The sequence below is a fragment of the Pholcus phalangioides genome, unplaced genomic scaffold (assembly GCF_987345545.1).
Source record: "Pholcus phalangioides strain wild (caught in Gottingen) unplaced genomic scaffold, Ppha-v1.0 ptg000001l_1, whole genome shotgun sequence".
NCBI lineage: Eukaryota > Metazoa > Arthropoda > Arachnida > Araneae > Pholcidae > Pholcus > Pholcus phalangioides.
In genome coordinates this window covers 18,837,747-18,859,953 of record NW_028301594.1, presented here as the reverse complement: position 1 = coordinate 18,859,953, position 22,207 = coordinate 18,837,747, and the positions used below count along the sequence as shown (strand labels likewise).

The 22,207-nt window shown below is 36.0% G+C and overlaps 1 protein-coding gene across 5 annotated transcripts in view; it reads left to right on the top strand.

Annotated features, from left to right (window-relative positions):
* Positions 1-22,207, top strand: part of LOC149090016 (NAD(+) hydrolase sarm1-like) — a 57,971-nt gene that overhangs the window by 14,234 nt on the left and 21,530 nt on the right. For 3 of the 5 annotated variants that reach the window (XM_089231991.1, XM_089231981.1, XM_089231974.1), the window contains exons 2-5: positions 11,270-11,629; positions 12,950-13,267; positions 16,946-17,662; positions 21,659-21,988. In XM_089231991.1, the coding sequence (XP_089088117.1) occupies positions 11,375-11,629; positions 12,950-13,267; positions 16,946-17,662; positions 21,659-21,988 (1,620 nt within the window). In that variant the 5' untranslated portion in view covers positions 11,270-11,374. Of the gene's footprint in view, positions 1-3,630; positions 3,819-8,943; positions 9,133-11,269; positions 11,630-12,949; positions 13,268-16,945; positions 17,663-21,658; positions 21,989-22,207 lie in introns of those variants that run through there. The other 2 variants (XM_089231987.1, XM_089231970.1) reach the window with 2 other exon arrangements.

The following is a 22,207-nucleotide window of genomic DNA, read 5'->3' as shown; positions in this document are numbered from 1 at the left end:
ATAAATTTAACATATGATATAAAGGTACATTTTCATTTTTTACTAAAATATTTGTAAATCTTTTTAATTTTTTATCGTCTTGGGGAGGGTATGCCCACCTCCCCCCCCCCCCACCATTTTCTCTCTTGCGCACGCCTCTGGTCACAAACGTATGAACGCAGGGCAGTCACTTCGCTAGAATATACATACTACAACGTATGAATAAAAATGTAATAAATATAATACGTAAAATGTAATAAATTATAGGAAAAGCATCTTTATGTACTACGTGTGTATAGGCAACATAACGCGGGGAATTATGAATTTAAAAATTAGGAAATGAAGAGAGTGATTCTTTTACTTTCAATAAGTAAATTTCGTCTTTGGATTCAGAATAAATATATTAATTAATTAATTTTCATGTTTTTCCATAACAGTGAGTGAAAGCATATTCGTGACACTGATTGAATACGATTTTTCTTCAAATAATTTTTAGTAAATTGTGTGTAGAATTTTAATGCGTTATGTGATATGTATGTGCTAAATAGCTCAATTATTCCTTCGAAGGGTAAAATATTTTCCAAAACCCTTGAGAAAAAATGTGAACAGGTGCGCCCACTATATGGGACCACCCTCTTTGTTCAGAGCAGAGTTATTAAATTGATTCGATGTATGTTTACTCTTATCAGGACGTTTTTATTTAGGAAATTCTTTCGCGACATCTTAGATCATCATCGTTACCTCTCCTTCCCCCTCCTCATCCAAGGCGGTCGTGACCAACACTTTGGGAACCACTGTAGCAAGGTAATAGAGGTAAAGAAAAAAAACTCTTTTTAGAAAGTCGTATCTTAAGGACGGCAAAATATTATTCGCCTCAGGCGGCAGAATTTCCAGGACCGGCACTGTGTGTGGCCTAACGTATTTATGACGAAAGATCCCACACTCCCTCGTTAATACGACAGATATGGAAAACTGGCTGAGTGAGGAGATATCGATGTTTCAGGAAAGGAAAATTCGAGGAAGAGATGAATTCAGAGATGAATTTTCCTCTCCTGAAACATCGATATTTTTATCTATAAGAGAGTCATAGTTACTCCCGCGAGGGCACATCCAGGAAACCCAGTAATTGTTTAAAAACAATCTGAATCCAATTTTTCAAAAAAAAAAAAAAAAAAATTGTGAACTGTGAAAAATACCCAACTGCTACTAAATACTCTTTAAGGAAAAAATAATGTCCAATGTTTTCGTTCCACACATTATGTTTTAGTTCTATCAAAATTATTGCTGTAAATATGAATGTGGTTGAGATATGTAAGAGTATATACCCCTTTTAAACGGAATTATTCATTGAGTATAGGGAATTAACATTGCTCACTATGTTCCAACTTCAGGGCGTTTGAGAATCACCCAGCAATTGTCCGATTGAGCTAAAATTTTACACATATCGTGTTTTTTTTTGTTGTTGTTGATTGAAACATGGGGGAAGCTAAACTTTTAAAAAGTCGAAAAACAAGAGCCACCCTAGTGTTTATACATTGTTCGCAGTGAATTTGTACTAAATAGCTTCAGCCCACATGAGAGACAATATTCACGACTTATCTAGAATCGTGACCGAGCTGGCAAATATAGTAGTCGTATGGCATAGTCAGCCGTGCAACATCCATGTCGAAACTGAACCGTACACCTACGAACAAAGTCACAACCATTTGGCCATTGGCAAGTAACCCGGTAAAACTTATTTCATTTGGGGGGGGGGGGGAAGCGAGTGAACACATATTTTTAAAGAGAAAGAATTTCGTTTCTTCTCAACAGTCTGATTTTTTCATGAAATAACGTCAGAAGTAAACGCAAAGGGATCTCTCTTGGCATCGTCCCATGACATGACGTCTACGAGACGATGATCAAATTTCTTATCGGAGCAGTAAGCAACCATTTGCTCGGTGGTTGAGACAGCTGGCAGAACAAAAGCCAACAAACACGAGGTGTTTTGCAAGTCTTCAATACCGAGAAGCGCTAGGAAAAGGGACCTTATTTTTAAAGGGTTTTTTTTTTGTACCTTGAATTATTTGTACTTGAAAAGTATATAATGCAGTAAAGCAATTGATATCTTCGGTCCAGAAACTTTACTGTAAATTTGTATTTACAGGGTTCTGAATTCATCTTAAGGCAACTGACTTCCTACAAATGACGAATTTTTTTAAATTGTCGAAAAGGGTTTTATAAATTTATTTGAAAGAGTTTTTTTTTTTTTTTTTTGCACAGAATCCAAAACGTTTATTCCTATACATGAAATAAGTAAAAACAAAATTACGGCTGATTTAAATCATCTGAAACATCGGCTTCAAAGGCAACAAACAATTTTCAAAGGCGTGTTTTGAAAATTCATTTTTTTGCGTTACTTTATTCCATGCGGAACTAAATTTCCCAAAAACATTCTTAAAGCGAACGTTTCCTACGCTACTAAGATACGTAGACGCTACTAATAAGACATACGTAGGATAAACAGGGAAGAAGTGGATGGAAGAGCTTACACCCGGTTGTCGTGAATTCTACAATTGACATGTTTAAAAAAAAAGTACGATATTCACATTAGGATAAATCGAGAGAGGTCTGTTTTTTTTTTCTAATTTAAATACTCATATATTTAACACACAAATTATATCACAAAAATTTCAAGTTGGGAAAATAGTTTTATCCTTGATTTCAATCAAGAATAAAAATTCTAATAACCATCGTTGAAAATACGGGAAAATGTCGGAAGATACGGGTCATATGGTCATTTTAAATAGCGAATTCATTTTTCGTTTCTCCGTTTGAGAGAATATTAATACTATAATTCTCTACCGAGAGATCAATTTAAGGGATGCGTTTTCAATGTATGAAAAGTAATTTTCTCGCCTGTATCCGAAATGATCTACGAAACCTAAATTAATTAACCTTAATTATTTCTTTGTGACAAAATGTTTCGTCACTAAAAGATGAGAAAAGTCAGCTTTTTTATTTTTTTACGTTTTCTGTATTTTTTACTTTCAATACTTCATTCAATATTGCATTATCGGGAGCAAGTTAATGCAGACGAATCAAGGCAGAACTGGCAATTAGCCAATATGGTGATAATACTAATGCTTTGATGCATACTGTACATATCACCCATGGCTAATAATGATAATGACACTGTCAATCTGAGAAATGTGCATATAAATAAGTGATCTAAATTTATTATTAATAATACGTGCGCCCCTTTCTTCTATAATTATTTGATGGCATTCCCCCCCCCCCCGCACCTTTGACGCAAAAGGACTGGTGATATTGTATTTATCGGAAATAATAAAAACGATTTTCATGTATTTCCTGATATAACTGCTTATGCATATCAATGTTATCGACTCATTAATCATCTGTATTGTATGTGACAGCTTTTTTTAGCATTTCTCTTAAATCTGAGGCACAAACTTTAAAAAAAGGAGGTGGTAACTAACAATTCGACAAAAAAAAAAGAAACCGTTATTTGCACTTGAAGATAACAATTCCCATTTTTCATTTTCACGAGAGATAAGAAATTCTGATGTGAAAGAGCATCTTTCACATCAGAAAGTAAAGGTATGATAAAAAAAAATCAGAATATAAAGCGAGATGCGCGTAGATTCTTCTAGTAAACATGGAAAGTATCTAATGCTATCTAGTTGTGTAACTTTTGATTACACTAAAGTCAAAGTTCAAGAAGGAATGTGTTGGCCTTTCGAATACGCTCTCAGTTTGGGGTGGAAACCCCTTCGATGTCTGTTCGTTTTGGGTTGCGAAAGTAGGATTAATCCTCTCCATGAACAGAACAAGACGAGGTGAGTTTTATGATGAGGATATGATATCATGAATCAGTTCATGAGTTCGGGAAATTTCCAGGTAAAATGAATCCCCTTTCGTGTAGGCGCGTTGCAGTTTTTAGTGTTTAAAATGTTAGAGCAATGTGGTTCTCAAACTATCCCCACTTCGCGGCTTCCTTGCCATTACCACGTTCATCTGCAGCTCCTTGGAACAGACTGAAAAAGGACCGCTCTTCAAAGCAACGAATAGGCGGTTATCAATGTCGATTGCTCACCGAGACGTCCTCGACAAAGGTAGGCAACGTCTCTGAGAGCCGCGACGCACATTTTAAGAAACACTGCTGTCGCCTTACACTGTACTAGAAGTCTCTCATGATACGTCAGAAAGATGCAGCTCGAAGGTTATTAGATCTATTCCAACCTGTAAAATATTGCCGTTAGTTACATTTTTAGATCCATCATAATATGAATCATCAATTTTTTAGGAATAGTTGAATTAATTCAACGTAATTATGGCATGTACTCATAACATTTTTGAAAGTCTTTTGCCAATACAAATCTACCCAGATTATATATACAGTCAAACTCGATCATAACGATTTCTGTCGTAAAAGTACATACTTTTTATCATCTCGGTAATTTTATATCTCGGAAATAACGGAAACAATTGGTGGTTCGGTCTGATTCCTATAGAGAATAATGTTTAAAGGACCTCGCTTATTACGTCAATAAAAACGTACCAACCTCGGATATTAAGAAACATTTCTAGTCCCCTTTTGCTTCCGTTTTATTGCGTTTTCCCAAGAAATCCCTAGAAGTTGAGCTCATGTCATTGAAGTACAGTTTTTCTATTGATAACTAACATTTTGAAAATTAGATGTTTTGTCACTCTGACTCGCTCCTTCTCATTCCCATATTTTCTAGTAATTTTTCCTTCCCTGTGTTTTTTTCCTTCAACACACACCCAAAAACCTTATCTTTTTGATTTATGAATCTTTCCTAGAGTCGGGAACGAATTTGATTTGCATAGTCTATAAAATTGATACAATATTTTTTATTTCCGTGAAAACGAACTGCAGCATTTTACTTCTTGCCGAGGGTTACCCACAAGCAAACTCTTTGCATAATTTTTTAGCGGGAATTGGTGATACCACGTATCCTTATTTCTATTATCATTTTGTCACGAATCCTTATTTCCCGTATTTTTCTCGATTAGATATGGTCACTTTAACCATAACGAGAAAGCAACTTCATTGAGGCATTTGATTACACCTAATTATATTTTACGTCAATAGAGGCTTTATTGAAAACATCAACCTCTATTGTAATGGCATCTTCGATGTCATTATAACCGAGTATGACCGTATTTTGGGATTCAGTTATGCAGTTTATGAACTGCGTTTCCTCGGCACTTTGCCATATTATTCAATATACTGATAAATAAGTCGTTCCACACTCGTACTACTTCAAGGGCACTATACTGTTTGTAGATTCTTTTCCTATGTGAAGTTTTTTTTATAATTCTGAGAGGATAGGAATTATGAAAAGAAATGGCTAATGAGAAGACTCCCAGTCTCCAAAAAATTGGCACCGTTTACCTCTTTCTATCTGTCTAGCAACTGGAAATGTTCCAGGAGCCAACTAAGCTGGAACGAGGACGACTTTGTCTTTTCAATCTTTCAACCAATCCAGTAAACGCACGTATTACGTTTTATATGTACATCCTTTCTATTTTTTATTTATTATTTTTTATTGTACCAGGTAAACGGTTTATACACAAAGCAGTACGTAAAGCGTCAGAAGGTACCACAAAAAGAGACGATGTGTTTTGATTTTAATGCTTCTCCTCTGCCATTGAACTTATGCCAAAATGACGAGCACGAGGCAAATCTCGTGTGTTAAAGGTTTAATCTTACACAACTAATTTCATAGCTCTCCGTATTTATGACTTTTTTAATCTTAAAAAGGGGTTGGTGCGTGCAAATTTTCTAAGAAACACGTTTTTGAATTTTTCAATGTTCAAATACTATGAAATTTGCTGCGTCTAATTGTGTTTGAGTTTTTGTTTTACCAGCACTAGAAGTATTTTTAACATGTTTTAATATAAACTGCTAGCAGGAATTATATATGCTAATCTTTTCCATTGAAATGTTCTTTTCTCAAAACTGCGGGGTTTTTTTTTTGTCAAATAAGGAACTTTTTTTTTTTGAAACAACACTTGTTCGAATGTCTTGAAACTTTGTGTGTCTCTCAAACTAAGGTGTTACATACTTTAACGAGAATATTTCTTATTAAAATGATTTAAAGAAATTTCATGTGGCACAAAGTAGGAGTAAATTTCAGTGATTTTTGAAAAAGCTGCATGGTGTTGAAGTTAAAATTCGAGAAAAAATATCCAACGATTAAAATCCTAAATGCTCTTGTTAGATCATATGAAAATATTTGTAGTATTTTAGAAAAAAAAATTAAGTGGATAGAAAAGTTTTTAATGTTAATTAAAAAGGAAGGAGATTTTTCCCACAGGAAAGCCGTGATCGTGCATCAACCTCCTTAAAAAGAGCGGATACGCGGAAAAGCTTTTCCAACTTTTCTGCATGACAGATTTTGATTCGAAAACTCCTCAGTATTAGCTCTTAAAATCTGAATAATAAAATTTTCGATATCTACGAGAGCACAAAAAATTAACATTCTATTGTCAGCATAAAATTTGTATGGAATTAAAAGCCCTTCTCATGAAGTATCTTGCAGATAAAATAGGTAAAGTATGTTTTACAATATAATATTGTGTATTATGCAATGTACAGGGTGTCCCATAAATTCGTAAATAATTTCAGAATTCATAAAAACTGATCAAATTGGTTGAATGTGGTTTTCGAAAAAGTTATTCTCACGATATGTGACTTTCTTGGCACATAAAAAGTTAAATTTTTGTCAATAGATGGCGCTACACGAAAGTCCGACATGAGTGATTGGACCTGAACCTTTCTTCAATCTCTTCTGTGTCCGAAACTTTCGCAAATTTTTAGCTGTCAACTGGGGCTGTGGAAAAACAATTTCACCAGTGATGCTTTATACACCAATGTTGACTTAACAATGAAAACTTTATGTAAGCGCGAGCAACAGGAAAATTCAGAAATGAGCTGTTAATCGTAAAACTTGCGTTTTATGATAATGATAGGAACCGAAAGACACTCTTCGGTGATTTAAGCACATTGTTCCAGGGAACTCGGGTGCCTCCGGGAACCTCACCATTTATTAAGGTTGAAGAAGATATATATATATTTTCATGGGCAGGTGTCATTATGCACATCGCCAATAAATAAGTCTAAAATTTATGATCGAAAAATAGTGATTGAGGTAAATAAATCATAATTATAGATCACATAATCGTCGTAATCGAGAATGGTTCTTGAATAGTATAAAATGCGGGTAAAACGGTTTTCCCGCATTTAATGCTGTTTTTGCTCAACTTACCTTCGTTTTTCGAATTTGAATATCTCAGTGAACATTGCACTTGGAAACATGAAATTTTCTTTTGTTTCATTGGGAGAGACAGTGCAACACCTTTTTTTTGGGGTTTTTGGGCACATGCGGGACGATATAAAATTAAATAAAAATTCTTTAATACAAAATTATTTAATTTAATAGCCATACGACCCCTTGCAACATGAATGCCATATCTGGGTACTACACGTTATTTGAATACTTTTTCTAATTGAAAGTATGCTTCTAGGATGAAAAGTTCACCTGTAAATTGCCATACGCCCCGTAACCTATGCACCCTGTGTAATAAGAGAAAATAATAAAAATTACTACATTTGAAAATATAAAAAAATAATTGTACTTGAAAAATCCAAGTTAGAGCCACAAATTGTTATTTTCCATCTACACAAATGTCAGGAAGAACGGAGCTCATGAACACGAAGCTAAAGAAATAAGAAATCTGATAAGCATTTCTGTTTCCGGGAACTCACAAAAATTCATTTTGCATACCTCATTACCATCAGGTGAATTGTAATAACCCTACCCCTAAGAAAGCAGGGCTCTTAGCCCTGGGGACCAGCACAATTCTTTTTCTCATTATTTTTTTACGCTATATATTTACGATATACATCCCACCAAAGATCTCAGCCTAGGGTCTCCAGAATATGGGGGCCATAGTCGCACGATTCAAGTCATATTAGTGTTCAAATAAAGGGTTACTTAATAGTAGAAAAAGTAAATAAAGGATTAAAGACAAACATTTATATGGATTCAAAGTTCCTAAAATATGGTTTTACAGCTGCGCACTGTTTTCAGTTTCTCCACTTCACGACAAAACCCTCGAATAGATTTTTTTTTTTTTTTGGCGTAGCAGTCAAGTAAAAAGGATTTTCATTGAATTTATGAGTTCATTGGGTGAAATGGTGGTATAAAATTTCAATCTTTGCCTAGTTTATGAGGTTAGTCTCTTACTATACCAGAAAAATGAGACTTGTGTTCGATTGTTTGATGCTCGATACAAGAACGAAGATATTAAGGAGGATATAAAACGCTTTTGAGCGGTATCTGTGAACTTTATTTTGATTTGCGCGAAGTTAAAACATTGTTTTCCCCTCTTCCTTCATACAATTATTGATGCTAAAAGTATCACTAACTGCTAAAGTTTTTTTTTAAGAAGATCTTAGATAATAATTTTATTAGATGTTAACATTCCTCTATCATAAATTGTAGTAAATTTTTGTGAAATTAAAAAAAAAATCTATTATAGCCGTGGTTAGAAAACAGACATCGCTTGGTGCATATTCAAAAGCAGAAAATCGATTTATGATCAGAAGAGAACTAAATATTCGTTATACAAAATGCAATGGCCCCCTTTTTTTTTTAGAATTGAACTAGAGTAAGGCTATTGTATTGTTTCTTTCCGGGGGGGGGGGGGGGTTAAGAGTGGTGAGAACGACACGTTTCAAGAGTTGTGTCGTTATACTACGTCTAACAACAAATTTACAAAAACAAAAAAATTTGAAGCAAAATCGCGTGTCAAGTTTTGCGGTTGCTGCAGTGATGAGCAAATCTTCTATTTCTAGTACCTGGCCCCCTCGGCGACAACGTTCACTTTGCTAACTTGCATAAAACTCGATGATGATTGTTGGAAAAAGAAGAGTGTGGAGATGAGAAAAAAAAACCAAACTTTTTTTTTCTCTGATCTGTTTCTCTCACAAAGTCAGAGCACCCAACCTGCAGGAAGCAGAACAGAGTTGGCCGAAGCCAACTTCGGTGATAAGCCTGTCTCGAAGGCCACGTGCCGCAACGCGCCAACTTACATAGGATGGGAAATAAACATTCGAGGAAGGTAAGTCCTCAGTAATCAATCTCACGTGAAATAATCAAATGCATTTGAGCTTTCTTTTGGATATCGAGATATTTATCGCTGAGTTTATCTGCCGTGGGTTCTGTATTTGGTTTGTTGAGTAAATGCGACAGGTCCCGTACTACCCTGAACATTCGTCTTCCAATATTGCTTTTAGTTAATTTTTTAAAGTATAATTTGGTAGAATGAAAATGATCGAGAAAAATTCAAGTTCATGAAAAATAAATATTTGCCATTTTTTGGAACTATAAATGACTCTTCAGGTATATCGGTCAAATTAATACTAGTTTTAATTAGTTTGTCTATCGATCGCGGTGCTCAGGGTAGAAATGATTTTTGAATAGTGCTTCAGATAAAATGGTCCCGTCTAGTAACAGTTATGCTGCATTTAGTCAATGTATTGAATTATATCATGGTGGCTGATATCATTGCGAAGTCAGATAAAAGAGCATTTGTGTAGGAAAAGAAAATATCGACATTGAAAACATATTTCTGTGAATATTTGTAAACAGCATGCACATAAATGCACAAGCTGTTTTTCATAAAAGCATACCTTTTTCATAAAAAAATCATACCCTATTCTTACGTGAATGGAGGCCCTAAGGGACCTTATGAGAAAATCTGGCGAGGAGCCTTCATGTTAGCCCATGTTGGCGACCGGTGACTGGTCATAGTGAATTTAATGGGCAGTTGAAATTTTAAATAGAAAAATTCTACGTCATATGGCCAAAGTCGGATATCTGGCCATTACGTTAATTTTCAAGACCAGTCACCGACCACTTCGCGAAGAGATTAGTGTTTGAATAATCGAGTATATGTGTACTGTATTTTAGCGTTTATAAAAACAAATTGGTTCCCAAAAACATGAGGGGGTTTCTTATACATGGAGATAGTATTATAGACATATTTTTTCAACTTTTTTCTAAATTTTAAGCCTGGAAAATCAGGGGGTTCCTTATACACGTTAAAATTCTCACAGATGAACAATCACACAAGAGCTATACTCACTGACAACATATAATGACTGACATACACTGACATATATAATCACTAACAACAACGCAAAAAATCATCACAATTCCTTTTTGGCAACTTGTATGATGCTGTATTAAATAAAATATCACAAACATTTTTTCCAGCATTGTATTCACCTATTATTTAGGTCCTTACTTCAACTGAGAGAATTACCATACTGTAACATTAAATTACGGTACTTAAAATTTCTTCGCACTTCTCATTTACACTTCTAATATAAATATACAATTATCAATGTCCAAGATATTTTTCTTATCTATACATTATTTTATCGGAAAATGAAACCAATCGAAAAATCAATAAAAGAATCGTGAGCAAATGTATTTCAAATTACTCACACACAAAATTGACATTTTCCTCAACAGATGCACTAAATAATTATGACAACTATAATTAGGCATGCTACTTAACCGTACATGCACCTTGTGAACATTCCTCTTCGGAATTTCTAACAAATAGGTAGGCTACCTGTCGGAATGTGTGTTCTGAGTGTATGTGTAGTGCTAACGTATTTATGTTGTCGGAGTTGTGCTTCTTTTACGTTCTTGCTGGTGCTGCCACCTGTATCGCATATTTTTAAGTGGAGATGGCAAATGCTTGGATAATTGCGGTAATCACTGAATTTTAATTTACACTTGATTTAGGGATCTATGATACGTACGGGTGTACTTCTAGGTCAGTCTTTTCCTTAGTGGGTAATAGAATGATCCGAAGGGGCGATAGAAGCTTTGGGTATAATAAGGATCCTATATGGGCTAGCTGAAGTTGTCGGGGAGGGGGGGAGAGGGATGATAAGAAAATAAACTTCTGAAGGGGGCGGTGGAGCAAATAAGTTTGGGCAACTCCTTCGTGAGTAGTGCACCCTCCGTCAACGACGTAAGACAAGCCTTAGTAAGAACTCGTTCTCAGGTCGTATCAGGAGGCGGCGAGATCAGAATATTTCATACCTCAGCTGTTCATAGAAGAGTTTCAAATGTTATTCTCTAGAACAGGACAGAAGTCTAAATAGTTATAAGACTTTAAATAGTTATAATTATTATTAGTTAATTAAAAAAAATTATGTATTTTTTTTTTTAATCAACAGGTGACGAAGACGAAGCCGGAAACGAACGGGATCTACCACCACCCAGCGCAGCTCGAATTCTTGAGCAACCATTGTCCGATAGGGAACCTGGTCAGCAAGGTATCCATGACCACTTCTTACACGTCCAGCACGGAGAAACTCACCACGTCCTCGTCCAAGAAGATCGGTAACGGCAAGGCGACGACGGTCCAGCTGGAATCGGAGAAGCAAGAATGCGGTACCTTTCAACACGAGAACCGCAACTTCACTAGGAGCTTCAGCCTTAGCAGCACCTGCAGTAGCAGCGAGGCTGCCGCCGTCAAATTCGTGTCCACTGATAGAAGGTTCTCTTTGGACGATGCTCTGGACGAGAGCGAAGAGGTAAGAATATCAAGATACAATATTTATCAAAACTTCTAAAGCAGGGGGGCTTAGACGTATGACCCGCGGGCCATATGTGGCTTTCAAAGTTTTTTTTCATGACTTAATGACCATTTGCCAAAAATAGCCATTAAAAGCTGATTTAATAAAAAAAATTAATTAATTAAATACAGGTCTTTGCTGTATTTATAACTGAGATATTTTTACAGATTTACCAGTCACGCTATTCGATGCACCTTCAGGTCCTCTCAATAGGTTCTGGGCCCTGAGCCCAAAAAATTTGCCATTCCCGATTTAAAATATTTTCGGAGGGAAAAGTTGACATCCAAAAAAAGCACATAAACAGTTACAGAATTTCTAGAAATGCTGAAAAACACTTTGATGAAAGAAATAATTTCATAAATTATTGTAAGGAATAATTTCCAAACTATTGAAACGAATAATTTCCAAACTATTGAAACGAATAATTTCCAAACTATTGAAACGAATAATTTCCAAACTATTGAAACGAATAATTTCCAAACTATTGAAACGAATAATTTCCAAACTATTGAAACGAATAATTTCCAAACTATTGAAACGAATAATTTCCAAACTATTGAAACGAATAATTTCCAAACTATTGAAACGAATAATTTCCAAACTATTGAAACGAATAATTTCCAAACTATTGAAACAAACAATTTCAAAAGTAAGTGAAGGAAGTTATTCAAGAATTATTGAGAGAAATAAAGTGATTTCCAAATTAATGAAAGAAATTATTTCATCATTGATGAAAATTGATAATAATGAAAAATAATTAATTCTAGAATTACTGAAAGCATTAAAAAAATTGATATCAAAATTTTCAGAACTAGGGAAAAAGAAACAAATTCAAATTAATAAAAGAAATTAATCCTATTTTTAATATCCCCGTTCAACTCTGTTCCCGTGGAACCATCCGTTAAAATGCCACTAGAATCTAGATATCATCTTGCAATTTTAAATAAAACAGTGTGACTTGGTGGCTCACGGGCTCCATGGAAAGTTTTAGTTTGGCCCCGCAATGCCTTGCCCTAAAGAAATTTTTCCAAAAAAACAGCCTTCGGCCGGTCGTCCACTGGAAGCCACAATGAGCGAAAACAAGTCACGTGAATGCGCAAGCATACCATAGCTGTCTTGCGCAATCACGTGACTTCTTTCCACTCGCTGTGGTTTCCAGTGGATGACGGGCATAAAAACGTTATAACTATATTTTATTACCATTTAACATTTCGAATTTGATTAAATTCAGGATGATCCCCCCGTGGTCTGAGGAAATGGTTCTTTTCTTTCTAACAGGAGGTGAAATTGGAAAGGACATCATCCCTGGACCGATTGCTCGATGAAGAGCGTAACGGCTGGACTGGTTACAATCACCAACATCACCGTCTCCAGCGCGAGACGAAGAAGCAAGAGGAAGCGACCATGGGACAGAAGACCTCTTCCTCCTCCACCGAGGAGAGAATGAGGACTTTCATGCAGAAAAAGTACCAGCAACAGGAAGGAATGTCATCTTCCACGTCGTGTTTGTCGAAAATGACATTCTCCAAAGGAAGCTGCAGCTCGTCAAAGTCTTCGTCCCACTCCGCGCAGAACTTGAAATCAGACTTTTCTGAGGTGAATATTTCGTATTGTTAGTTGACATTATTCGCACTCACGGATGGCAAACACGTGTATATCTGCCTGTAGGCGGAACAGATTTTATATGCACTGATTTTTAGATACTGGGTCGAGTCATAAGCTTTGCAAAATTTGCAATCGAGCGCCTTTTGGTGGCCCTCGTATGCCATGTGCATGTTGTTCATTGCTTAGTTCCGGGTAAAGTCTGAGAGGCCTAAAGGTGAACTACAACATCGTGTGATTCGAGAATTTTTTGCTTGATGAATGATAAATTGGCCCCACAAATCAAGCCACTCGCACACAACAAAGAAAATTTTCTCAGATTGCAAGACCATCGACAATCAGCTAATTTAAGTAGGCCAAAAACTGAATTTCGAGGCTTTGATGACCGTCGCAGAAGCAAATCTAATGAATAGCACTTGGAGATTATCATCGATCCAGTTCGGCATCTCACAGCCAGTGTGGTTCGTCACCTTCACAACGACCTCATGAATTTTTTTTTTCTATTTTAAATTAAATCAATGAAATAGTACAAAAAAATATATATATATATATATTTTACTCATTCTAATATTCAGAGCAGGGCCACCCTTACCAGACGCGGGGCCCCATGGGAATATAACGGCGGGGCAAGAGGAGCTTGTCAACAATTCAGGGCCTCAAAAATGTTTAGGACCCCCTTTGCCCCGATCTTATATATTTGGGGGGAGGCAAATCCGGCATCTATTACTTCCGGAATGCTGATATATTCGGGGTGTCCTGTGAGTGCTAATGCGGCCTTTAACTAATCAACCGTCCGTCGTAGAAGTATAGTTTCAGTTTAAAAAATGTTCAAAAAAGCGTTCAAAAATGACCCCGTACCAGTTTTGAGAGTGAAAAAATATAATGCATCACACAAAATAAAAACATTCAAATTTTTATACGATCCCCCTGTCCTCTAACTTCTCATTAGAAAGTTGTTGCCCTGTATCTTTTGAGGCCAAACAAAAACATTTCATGTTTTTAAGTGCAATATTCACTGTATTCACTGAGATATTCAAATTCAAAAATCTTATAATAGTTGGGAAAGGACAACATAAATGAGGGGAAAGGAGGATTCATTGTCCGTTAGTTTATGTTGTTGTTCTTTCATAACTTTTTTCCGATTTTTCAATTCAAACATCTTAGCGAATATTGCTCTTAGAAACAGTGCCGTAACTAGGCATGTGCAACGGGGACACCCGCAGAGGACCCACTTGGAAAGGGGCCCAGAATGAGCTAGAGAGAGCGTAAACGCAAATAATTGCACAGGGCACAGGAAGGGCTAGTTATGGCACTGCTTAGGAACATAGAATTTTTTCTGATGGCATCAAGAGATACAGGGTAATAACTTTCTAATTGGAAATTAGAGGACTGGGGGGGGGGGGATGTATAAAAATTTATTTTGTTTTTACTTTGTTACACACTGTATTTTACTCTCAAAACTGATACAGGGTAATTTTTGAACGCCTTTTGAGCATTTTTTATACTCAAACCAAAGCTCTACGACAGATGGTTGATGAGATAGAGGCCGCATTAGCATTTACAGGGCATCCTATATATCCATCGAAAAGAATTTAAACGCACGGCTATATGTAAATTAACACAAAAATTGATGAAAAATTCAACTCTGAATGTAATTTTAGGCTAATGAGAATTTAAACGTTATGAATTAAAAATAATAGAAATAGTTCCAGCACCAGTGAACCATTAATGAAAGAAATAATTCCGGATCGTTGAAAAAAAAAATCATCTGGAATTGATGATAACCAACAAAAGAAGAAAAATTCCATAATTGTGATGAATATTCAGAATTAATGAAAATTATTTAAAAAATTGATAAAAATTCAGAATTTAATATATATTTTTGTTAAACCTTATTGAAGAATAGATATTTCGACACTAATTCTGTGGTGTTTGGTCAGAACATGATAACTCCAAAATCAGTTTTCAGATATGAGCATTTTTTTTCACTATCATTTAAAAAGCAAAAATAAAGCATACACACAAATACAAATGAAAATATCATACATTAGCATGTTGTTTAGCCGTACGCAAGTATTTGTGCATTTATCTCACAGCTAATTAGTTATAATTAGCAAGACTTACTTTTACATAAAAAACCATTTTTTGGAGATATCATGTTCTGACCAAACACCACAGAATTATGTTTTCTTATGGTTTTATTATGCATATATAACAACAAAAACATTCATGTAAATGTATGAAGCCATATATTATTTTTACTAATTACAAATTATTTTAGAAACAAAACCGTAAGTTTCTATATCAATCCTCAATCCTTCCTTTTAAAACGAAGAAAATTAAATTGGCTGTCTGAGCAGTGTTGCCTGAAAATAAATTGCAGTTCCAGGTGTTGATAGATTATTTTGAATGAATCACGAGACTTTACTTACATATTTCTCTTTGTTATCATGCGATCATGTTCGGCCTTTCAAATGTCACCGTTTCTCTCTCGTGAGATTTTCAAATGCCCAATGACAGCGCAAAAATATCAGTCTCTCTCTCTCTTTCTTTGATTATGATGATAAGCATAATTATGTAGCGACATGATTCGCGGAGCGCCATCATTCCACCTATAAGTCACAATATAGTTTTTTGTTTCACTCTCATATGATTGAATACAAAATAGGCAGGTTATCTTAGATTAGATTCCTTATCATTTATTTGTTCAGTTTGTTTCTTCTTCACGCTTATTATGATTTTCATGTTCGTTCGTGTCGGATTATTCCGAATACTTTTACCGTATTGATTCTGACTTGATGAAGAGAAAAGAACTGATTTTTCTTATCTTTACTTCCACTATGATACAAAAAAAATTTACATTCACATGTGCGATATATTCATTGGAAGGTCAGGGTTTCTAACGATTTCCCAGAAATACTGATTATCGTCATGTATATTTCTTATTTCAATATCATTTTAGTTTATCTCACTCTTATTTATTCATCTCTTTATTAAAATATCCTTTTATTTATGCATGTTAAGAAACGTTTTGATTTCAACAAATGATTATATAATCAACATTTTTTTTCGAATTTAATTCTCTTCATTAATTAATTATTTAAATTCCTTGAGGACAGCTGTAGAGTAAAATGTAGATAGGAATTTCACGAATATTTTAACCGTTTCACACCGACATAGCAGAAATATACTGAACCCTCTGTAAAATGCAATTAACTTTATTGTGAGGTTGGCTTTTTTCCGATTTTCAGCAGGTGCAAAGTAAGGAGGGGGGAGGGGGGGCTAGGAAAATATGCTTCATTGATAAATCAGCTGTACAAAGTATTACAAAGTATTGCGTTTGACATAAAATAATAGGGCGAGATATCTCGTTAATGCCAGTGAGAGTTTTAAAGGATTTTTGCTACCTCTTGAGTTGGTGTCTTTCAAATAGCAGAACTTCACTTGCGACAGCAGGTATGCACAACAAATAAATGTTTATTAATATTACTCACGGAAACATTTTGTTTTCTGGATATTATGCTAAGGTGAACTCGGAAAGAAAAGTCATCTTGTCTTCGCAGGGACTCGAACCCAGTCCCTCTTGCATAATGATTGCCCGGTATGCAATACCTCTAATTTACGCACATGAATATTTGAAGAAACTCTCAATGATTCTTATCTCTCTTCTAGTTTCTCGAGAAGAATATGCCTTCCTCCTGCAGTAAGTATCCGAAAAAATTCCCGACCCGACCACCGCCGGTACCGAAGCGTCTTCACGACAAGTTGGACGATGAACTGAAACTACTGGAGAGCGATGAGCAGACTCCCGAAGTAGAAGCCGCCCTGAACAAAGTAACATCAAGGATGGACGAACTCGTCACGATCCTGAAAACGTCCAACACTCGTTGCGAGATTTTGGACAGCCTGGATCAGATGAACGACTTAATCAGAAAATCCTGGGCAGTGAGTACACGTGGTTACGACCTCGGTTCCAGTCTGTGCAATTCCCTACGAAACCGGGGAGGTCTCGATGCTCTCATCAGGAACTTCAACATCGAGGACGAGGAGGTGCAGTTCCAGAGCGCCAAGCTACTCGAGCAGTGCCTCTCTACCGATAACCGGGCTTATATTGCCCGATACGGATTAGACAAAGTGGTTCAGGTTGCTTACAAGTGCAGCACCTCATACTCGTTGGACGAATCGAGGATCGGTACAGGAATCCTCGAACATCTTTTCAAAGACTCCGAGGCAACCTGCCAGGAAGTGATCCGACTGGGAGGCCTGAAAGCTATACTCTACGATTGCAGGACTAGTGATGTGGAGACGCTGAGGCACTGCGCGGCAGCGCTAGCCAATCTATCGTTGTACGGAGGGCCGGAAAACCAGCAAGCTATGATACAAAATAAGGTGAGTTCACAACTGAAATTAAATTTATACCGTAGATACGTTGTGAGTGAGAGTCTTGGCATTAATGATTTCTAATGTAAATTAAAGAAAAGTCACGATATTTGGTCGACCAAAAATTTTTGGGCGTTTCGGTAGGCATGATAACTCTCCACAGAGAGCAACAGACCTACACCGGTACAAATATTCAGTCATTACAATTCACTCATAGTTCGAAATATAGGTGGCAGGTGGTAGCACTAACAAGCATTACACATAAACAAACTTCGCGCTAGGTTAACAACACGCGCATGCACGCACGCACGATCGTGTTAAGAATAGGAGGTGGGCGTGATCATGACCGGTTGCGGCGAGTAATGGTGATACGAAATCGAAAAGCTAAGAAAATAAAATTTAAGAGAGCTTCTAAACATCTATAAAAGTACAGTTCAGTTCACAAACACTGCATGAACCTGGTGGAAGAAAATCTTTATGAATCAATATTCAGTGTGTGAAATGCTTCTGTAGCGCCACGGATAGGATCCATTTTTAAAGGGTCATTCTTCTCTGGTGACCTGAAACATGCATGAGACGGACTGATATGTTTTATCACATCCACAATACTCAGGGCAGCTCGAAACGAAAGTCTCGCCCGTACGATACGTTTTTCGGCAACGTTTGGCGTACAAAACGCTTCAGTTGAATGACCCAGAAAATTTAAAGATTTGTATTCTCTATACGTATGCATAAAAAATTACCAGTTTTCTCTTCAAATAATTTCATCCAATACATTACAGTTTTAGTTTTGCGGACAAAACATTTTTATACAAAGGTTATTGACACCTGGCTGATGCCAAGATATATTTTGGAAAGAGAAAATTCAACTGACCCTGCGGGGAATCGAACTCGCGTCCTTTCAGGGTGAACGCCCTAGACCACTAGAATACAGAGGCAACGAATATCTCAACCTTTCCTTGGAGCACATGTGCACTGAACGGGACCGTACATGGACGGTCGGACCTAACTCAGGCCAAAGAGCTCACAACATTTTTTACCCAAATATTTCTGCAATTAATATTTTCTCCATCACTCCTTATTTAGCGCCATTTGAGCGAACATCGCACAACCCCCAGTTTAATTCGTTTCGCTCCCATAAAAAATATTATCTGGATAATCATTTTCTGATGTAATAGTGCTTAACGTCTCGTAGATGTTTTTTTTTGTGTGCCTCAAGCAAGCTAAATTATTTAAATGTAATTCCAATAAATGACCGAAAAATAGCTGAAACTTGTCAGAAAAAATAGATGGTGCATCGATGATTTCTTAAAATTCTTTTCTTTCATCAAACACATAAACCAACTCTTTCAGTGGCGCTCCAGAAACTATTGTGAGCCCCCCCCCCCCCATCCTTATTAAATGTCATATCTTTCTTTAATAAAGTTTATCTTTCTCCCGATTTTCAGCTGGTGCAAAGTAAAGGGTACATGAAAAAGTGTCCTATTACGAAATCTACTTTATGAAACATCTGGGCTTGTCAATGCGAAGAGGCCTTTAAGGAGGCGAGCTATCTCGTCAATGCCGCTTGAAGGGTTAAAACGTACCTGTCGAAAAGAAACACTCGGAACTTTCCGGAGTACCTAATACGAGATAAAATACTACTTGAATAGATAACTGTCTTTACCGCAACATCGGCATTGTCAGGAAGTCGGTTTTTCTTCCTCGAGGAACACAAAATCTTCCTATACTGATATGTACGTATAAGTCTATTATTTTTACCTCATTGGTAGAAAAATCTCCGCAAAACTCCGCAATTTTTATTTTGTTGAAAGAGATACGAGACTGCTGTAATTGTTCAGCTCAAACATTTTCTTCTCAATATCATCTCTTTCGACTTCTGATACGGATTCCAGCTCTCCGATAACACTAACAAGTAGATTGTTTTACGAACTGATGTACTCGTATAACAATATTTTATAATAATAATTTTTCGAACCCAGACCCGCACAGTCAGAAGTTAGCTCTCTAACCACTGGACTGCCAGGGACCATCCAGCGGCAGCATCAACATGTTGTTTAACCGTACGCACGTATTTGCGCATTTACCTCACTTCTAATTAGTTATAATTAGCAAGACTTATAAGTTTATAATTGACCAAACACCACAGAATTGTCCATTGGTCCTTCGTATACCGTGACCTCAAACAATGGAAAAGGAAAGTGCCACAGCATACTTTTCTCTTGGTGGAACATTTTTCACACACACACACACATTCACTTTTTATTTAGTTTTATCAATAAAGTGCATCACGGAACTTCTCCTGACTGATTTTGAGACAATTTAAATACAATGGCAACCGGTTTGAGAAACATTGAGCTTTAGATATTATAACTTAATTGGTATAGTAATCTGAATTCACACTACAGTGGAATCTCGGTTAACGAATGCCTCGACTTACGAATTTTTCGGCAAATGAAGGTTTTTTTTTTTTTTTTTTTTTGACGTTTTTCTGCCTCGGCTAGTTAGTTGATGTATGTGCTGCCATAAAATAGATGCAACTTAAGCTAATCAAAATGAATCTAACGCGTAACTGTCACTCAAGCCAGATTGATTCATTTCCTACTTGGAATCGCTTTCCAGATACACCTCTCTTTTTCTTTCAGAAAGATTTTGAGCCATTTCATGTTAAATGAATGATTAAGATAGGAGAAAATGCATTTGAATAAAAAAAGTCTTAGACTTAGATGAATGATTTCAGAGGGGATACTGTAAGAGTCTTAATATCATACCTAACGCTCTCTAGACTTCAAAACACCTCACTCACTTTTTTTTTACTATGACTCACGAACCCAACTGCATAGCGTACATAACATAAAACAAAAAGATGTTCAGTTTCCATCTACCTTTAAATTCTCCTTCGTCCAATTACGAAGTTGTTAATCTCAGTCTCCTCTCAGTTTATTTTTTTTATAGTGCTTCTTAGTTGTTTAGAAACTTACTTTGAGATTTTGGGTCATACCTGGGATGAATCGAACGATTTTCCATAAAAACCTACGGGGAATCGCGTTTTGACTAACCATGATTTCGGTAAACCAATGTGATTTTGCAACGAATTATCTTCGTTAGCCGAAGTATCTTTGTATTATTTTGTAAGAAAAAAAAATCATAAATGATGACATCTCCTGGTGTCAATACTAAAACAATGAAGCATTGATGACATTCGAAGTTTCTTAAGGGGATCTCATACCTTTTAACATGGGGAAAAACTATGCCCTAATTATGCTTTAAAAAAACTCTTTAACCATCGATTTATTCCAAATGTTTTACACATGTTCTTGATTGTATGTGCTATCCTATGCTGGTATAAAGTTTTACATATCTTAGATAAAATCAATCTTTAATTAAAATTCAATTTTAAATAAGATTGAGTGAATGAAATCTCAACCTTTTGCTTCATTTCATGAATTGAACAGTTTCCTTTAGTTTTAATCAATTTTTATTCAATTAAATTTATGTCATGGTATTTTATCATGCGCGCAAGCTGTTTTTAATGCTTTTTTTTTAATTTACAGAAACTTAAGTATCTAAGATATGTAAAACTTTATACACACACATACCAGCATAGGATAGCACATACAATCAAGAACATGTGTAAAACATTTGGAATAAATCGATGGTTAAAGAGTATTTTTAATGATATTTTTATTAGAGCATAGCTTTTCCCCCATGTTAAAAGGGATGAGTTTAATTTTTTTTTATAAGTTTAATATCTTTCAAATTTAGTTGACATTTTTCAGAAATCTGAGAGGTATTATTATTATTTAAATATATACATGATGGGACGTTCAGAAACTCTTATTGCCTAGAATACGAGTAACTATAATGACTGGATAGTACGCAAAAGATTTATGGTCTTGATAATGGACCACAAAAAAAAAAAGGTTGCCCTGTTTCATAAAAAGTTTATGCCATACATATTCATGGGTATTGAATGATCATAAAATCGAATGTCGTGCTTGCTAGGTACCCGTCTGGCTGTTTCCTCTGGCTTTCCACAACGACGACAACATCAAATACTACGCCTGCTTAGCTATAGCGTCATTGGTAGCCAACAAAGAAATCGAAGCTGCTGTCTCGGCGTCTGGAACTCTAGATCTTGTAGAACCTTTTATTACCAGCCATGATCCGGATGAATTCGCAAAGAGTAACGTTGACTACTTCCACGGGCAGTCCAAGAGCTGGTTGGCAAGACTGGTACCCGTGCTCAACAGCAACAACGAAGACGCCAAGAGCCTTGCTGCTTTCCACTTTGCGGTCGAAGCTGGCATCAAAAAGAGGCAGCAAAATACAGCGGTGAGTACGAATGAATGTAATCATTAGGGTTGCTCTAATTAATCGATAAATCGGGTCGGTAAATCAACTAATTGTTAATAGCAGTTAAAAATTTCAGTTGAGTTAATCGACTCGATCAATCCCATTAATTTTTTTTTAAAGTTTGCGAATTTTGTTTGTGAATTTGATTTGTTCGAAAAAACCGATTAGATGCCTTACAAATTATGTTCCTATATACAT